This window comes from Etheostoma spectabile, chromosome 8, assembly GCF_008692095.1.
Source record: "Etheostoma spectabile isolate EspeVRDwgs_2016 chromosome 8, UIUC_Espe_1.0, whole genome shotgun sequence".
Taxonomy (NCBI): domain Eukaryota; kingdom Metazoa; phylum Chordata; class Actinopteri; order Perciformes; family Percidae; genus Etheostoma; species Etheostoma spectabile.
In genome coordinates, this window is record NC_045740.1 from 14,475,199 (window position 1) to 14,481,077 (window position 5,879).

The window sequence follows — 5,879 nt, forward strand, 5'->3', positions numbered from 1 at the left end:
AAAGGGACCTCATTAGACTTGCAAATTAATTGTACAGGATTGTATATCTGGAGTCTGTCAAAGAGGGATACTGAGACCTTTAATATGGTGTGCTGTAGCTGAAAGTAGTAAGGATGTCCTGCAGTGATGAGAATGATCAAGACTAAGGATTAAGATTAATATTTGCTACAAAATAAAATTGATAATGTTAAATAGCACCACTAACAATCTAAATTACATTTTTAGGAAGAGAAATAAAGCCAAGAAAGGTTTTGTTGATATAAAATGGCATCTAAAATAAGCCCACTGAGCTTGACATTTTGCTGTTCTGAGATTCCTTCTCATCCTTCATAGTCAGCCTTTTCATCTATTTATTTAAATACACTGAACATTTTTATTCTGGCCACAACGAAAATACTTACACATAAAAAAAAACAGAACAACTGCCCAGGGATCATGATATAAATATCCAAATATGACACATTAGGACTGATATTCAGTTGCATCAGAATTACAGTTAACCCCAATCTCACTTTTACAACATAGCTCCACAGGAAACATTCATAGCTATTGAATATAATCCTGATAAAATGATTCAAGAGAGAGCACAGACTTACTGTTCTGGCAGTGGACTCCATCAAAGCCTTGCTGGCACTTGCAGACATACTCGCTGAAGACGTCACCGCGGCGGGACTGGCCTGTCACCTCGCAGATGGCATCATTTTTGCATGGGTTGGGGTTGCAGGGCCCTATTGGATACGGACAAAGATACACAAGAGGAATTAGAGCCAAGTTTAAAATAGGTTGTTTGCATGAATTGGAATCAGGTAACGGATAGGGTTGATCTACGTACAGTTTAGAAAATGCAATAATCTCTTAGGTCAGCCTTTGTTTCTGTTCTCATTTAAAATAACTATTTAACTTTAGAGCTGCTACAAGTTACACATTTTCTAACCAGATCATACTCAGCACAAATAAAGAATTGCATTGTGTAGATTGTCATTGTCTAACCAGCAAACTGAGGAAAAAAAAAAAAAACTCTAATTTCGACCTCAGAGGCATCACTTACCAGTCTCAGTCTCATTGCAGGTTTCTCCAGAGAAGCCATCAGGGCAGATACAGATGAATGGAGCCCCTGCCCCGGTCACACAGGTTCCACCATTAGCGCACACATTCACCTCACAGTAATCACCTGGAGAGACAAAACATAAAACAGAATTAACAAAAAAAAGAAAGAACAAAAGTTATATTGCGTCAAGTTAAAATAAATTGTTCTTGTAGAAAATAAGGCTTGTTTTCGATTCCCAAAACCTCACAAACACAAAGTATTATTATTGTGTCATCCTCACCCATAGTCATATTTCCCTAACTAAATCAAAGACAGCTGACTGATGTTTGTTAGATTTAAAGAGTTAGTAACGATTATGGCTACTGATAAATCAAAACTGAAAACGATTTATATTCATACCAGTTTAAGCTTTCAATAAGAAAGATTTAAATGTGTTCTGAGAGAGCATCAGATAACCATGCATTCTTCCATTATTAGATTTTCCACTCTATTCTCTTGTTGTGCTACTGAATAAATCGGCTGTTGCAGGTTGGAAGTGATGGTCTGAACAGCTGAGTAAGCCATCATGACACTGTGAAAACAAGACAAACACTGGATGCTTCCATCAGCATCACTGCTGCCGGGCCTGAGCCTGACAATCCAGCAGATCTCTCGGCACGAGGGAAATCGGAAAACAGCAATAAAGAGGTAGTAGTGGTATGTGGTGGTTGTCAAAAGCTCATTAGACCAAATGAGCTATGATTTACAGTGAAAGAGTTTTAATCCAAAAGGAGATGTCTGCCCTTTGGAAACTATGACAATGTTGATTATAAAATAATGAATGGGAAAAATTTGAACTTTAGTAGCCTATGATACAGGAGTGAGGCAGCCTAGTTCCTAACAAGATTACACTGAAATAAAATCTAACACACACACACACACACACACACACACAAAGTAATTACATTTTTCTCAATATAGATACAGCACATAGCATTTTGGAAGTCAAAGATGTAATGATATCCTGTTTTGGCACTTAGAATATGGAGGAGGTGAATAACTGCGAGACTTTGACCGCCATGAATACAGGGAAGGCTTTTCCAAGTTAACATTTATCATTCAGATACTTGTTAAGGAAATTGAGGTTGGACAGCCCAAGTGTGAAATTGGTGGTTTAAGTACCACAGTGTCTGCCATAGAGGCTGTAAAGGCCCCGTTTTGTGTTGCAGCAGGGTACCTCTTTCCACCTCAAACTAAGTAGACGTGTGGGAGTAGATAAATAGTTTTTTTAGACTTCTACAGAAAAGAAAAGTGGCGTTTTATTTTGCTGACAGTATAATTCACAGGGGCCACAAGGCCATGGCTGAAAATGTTATTTTGAAAGGACTTCTAACATTCTGTGCATCGCTGTGTCCTCTCCATCTTTCTAACCCCAAAATACAAACACATTTCCTGTTCTTTAAAACAGTCAAGGATGAGAGCACTCTGAGAAGCTTCCTCGGTGCATTGTGAAAAGACTAACTAGCTGGTCTTTAGAGAAAGGATTGAAAAAAATCAACTATATTACAAATGAGCATACCATGGCCACTGAGAGAGAAGGGAGAATGACAAATGAAAGGGATACACTTTGCCAGCATCCTGTTTGGCTGTTTATCCAGTGAAGTGCACTTCCCATGGATGTCCAGTGTTATCAGTGGTGTATCCAGTGTCATGGCCTTCAAGCGCTGGGTATCTCGTGGGACTGTTGCACAACAACCTCGGCTGGCACCGCCATCACATAGTTATCCAAAAGCTGCTGCCTGTTTATCTTTGGAAGGAACACAGCCTCCCTTCCTACACTGGCAGATAGCTCACTTCAGGAAACCCTTTTAAAGCTGAGAAATAACAATGGTGAATAAATGACCTGAGAATATTTGACTGCTGACTTATGAAGTTAATACAATGAAGGAATAGGAAATAAGAGAGACACCCTACTTCATTTAACTGTCTCTATAAGCATTGCTTGTGGTCTGAAGGGTGTTTTAGCCAGGATGTTTTTTGAGGAAATGAAATTAGTGATGCATTAGTCAAGGTGGTCAGCCAAGAGACAGTGGTCAAACCACCAGAGCCTCCTTCAAAATCCCCAGTGATGCCACTGTCTGTAAAAACCACTTCAATAAAATTACACGGGAATGAAAAAAATAGTGTATATTTCATACCATATTTGAAAAACTATGGGATTTCAACAGGTTTTGCATTGCACATTGGGTCATGACACACTCAAAACAAAACGAACTTGAATTCAACCAATTAAAGACAGAATGCAGTTCTGTTCCACCCTGCATCAACTGTAAACTGCTGTTTCAAAAGGAAACCAGAGACTTGTTATTTCCCCATTATCTTCAGCAGACAGAAGAATACAGATTCAGATACGCAGGAGTTTATGGTATGAGATCAATCGTGGCTGTGGTTTCAGTTTAGTTTATTGAGAAACCAGTACAGAACAAAGACTACTCAAACTGACACACACACACCACAGTTTAAAGGATAAAAAAATAATACATTTCCAGAGAATTTTGGTTTATGTTCTCAGGTTTTGAGATCTTCCTCTCAAACATTTCTGCCTATAGTGCAGGTGAGTGGATTTTCATTTTTGTGATTCTCCCGGCATTGAAAAGTTACATTTTCAAAATTATCTCTCTCACATCTCTCTCCAGAGTCAATGTGTCTCTATTTTTGTCAACAGTCAACAGATCTCACATTTCTAATAACCTGGACAAAGAAAACATCTGCATGGCCAGATACTACAAGCTGTTAATGTGAAAGGCTTGTGTGTTATTTGAGCAAATCTATCATTTGAGCTGCTGCAGTTGCCTATAAAAAAGGTTAATTAATCAGTTATCCAAAAATACATCTAGTATTGGCACCAAAGTGCTTGTCCAGTCTGTAGTAACCCACGTGCCTGAAGAAGGTTGTTGCTGAAGTAGTGACTCCTTTATTATAACAACCACCATAGAAAAATAGGCATAGCATGTTAATGCTAAATATTTTAGTATATGAGGGTGTGGACTCTGTAAACATAGGTGAGTTCAGTTGTTTTCATGATGTAAACTTGCCAATATATGAACTGCGATAACTAATAAAGAAAGCAATGAGTCATCTGACAACATAAACCCATCTATTTTGCAGAATTTAACAATGCTGTAAAAAACATTTCATACATTTGTCAAAATGACAACAGTGCTTAAAAGTACCCAACATGGTGCCCCACTTTGTCCTCACCACAGTGACAGATTAGAAAGGTATGTAAAGTTATGTTTGGCAGGACAAGCCATTTCCAAAGGGCATTGTGCTTTTCTCACTCCTTATGAGTCATGGTCTGTGCCTTTCCCATGACGCCTAAGCCCAAGAATGAGGTTAAATACCAGACAAAAAAGCACAGAGCCAGAATAACATAATAAATTAGTCCCCAATGAAAACTGCTAAAAAGAAGGTGTATGTGATCCTGCAAAAGCTTGAGCCTCAGATATAAGTACACAGCTGATGTCCAACCATCATATCAGCACATGTAGCAATATTTGTTAAACAAATCAAAAGATACCAAATAATCCTAAAAGTAAGTAAGTTATTACACTAAAGCTGGGTGTTTCGTTATTAGTATCTGTTAACTACTTGCATACAGCCAATTAAGCGAGCTTGTATTAACCTTATTGTTGAACTATTTTTGCCTCTGTGCAACTTGGCAAAAAAGCTCTCAGTCTCGTAGAATGACTACAGCGAGTGCCGGCATTTTGCTTCAGGGGGCTGGGTCTGGCATGAGTGACCATGGCATGCCTTGTGTTTACTCCCGGGAAACAAATGAGCAGCAGCACAAAAAAAAACAAAAAAAAACAACATACGTTTCCTGCACGTGCAGGTTTCTTGTAGGAGCTTCAGAGAAGAACAAGTCAAATTGGCTGCTACTGAAAGGATCAACCAAAGGTCTAAGTCAACATTTGGCCCTCATATCAGAGCCCAGGTGAATAGACAACAAGGAAACCTAACCATTTTATAGGGCTAAACAGACATCACAACAAAAGAGTAAAGGACTGTTTGGTAAAAACGTTTTTAGGAAGTCATTCAAGAGCTCTGCGCAATGACTCAGGATGAAGACAAGGGAGTCATTTCAGGACAAAAGGGTGGGGGCGGACTCTTTGAGGACAGTTACTGCAGCCATCATTAGAGAAACAGTGACTGGTTACGGTGATAAAATAGCACTTGGATAAAAATAGGCTTGAAATAAGTCAGTAGGCGAGCCTTGATCTGTTTGGTATTAAAATCATTTCTGGGGGTTGCAGTGTTTTAGAGAGGGCATGCCATTTTACCGCGTTAGGAAAATACAGAGTGCACCGCCATGGGCCAAAATCTCATTTCATCTGAATTACTCTTGAGTTATCAAAGATGACAAGGAATAGTATCAGTAGCAATGCACCCAAGAGAGTTTAAGACGGCTTTAAAAAAGGAATTTAAGTCAAAAGTACAAGGTCAAGGTACAGTCATCTGCTTTACACCTGGTGGTTATGCAGACCATGCATGTGTTTCAAACCAGTGTTTGTATGTATACGGTGTGTGTGTGGTTACGTCAGTGCTCATATCTAATGTGTCCTGAGGCCTGAAAACAGTAAAGGCTCTGCCCTCTGCTCTGTCACGCACACACTAGCATGCTGGAGTGTACAGGCTGGCAGGCAAGTGTGGGAACTCAGTGTTCCAGAAAGAGAAGAAGAGGCCTGCGTCACACTCTAATGTCCAGCCCTTGTTAAAACTGTTAAGGATGTGTGGAAGGATAATAAGAAGGATTGAGACCTGTGGAGTGCTCATCTGCCACTACTGAGTG

At 39.4% G+C, this 5,879-nt stretch overlaps 1 protein-coding gene across 4 annotated transcripts in view; it reads right to left on the reverse strand.

Moving 5' to 3' along the window:
• Positions 1-5,879, reverse strand: part of mfge8b (milk fat globule EGF and factor V/VIII domain containing b) — a 34,948-nt gene that overhangs the window by 25,462 nt on the left and 3,607 nt on the right. For all 4 annotated transcript variants that reach the window (XM_032523362.1, XM_032523359.1, XM_032523363.1 and 1 more), the window contains exons 2-3: positions 1,049-1,171; positions 597-728 (exon numbers count right to left, since the gene is read on the reverse strand). In XM_032523362.1, coding sequence (XP_032379253.1) covers positions 597-728; positions 1,049-1,171 — 255 coding nt within the window. The remainder of the gene's footprint in view (positions 1-596; positions 729-1,048; positions 1,172-5,879) is intronic.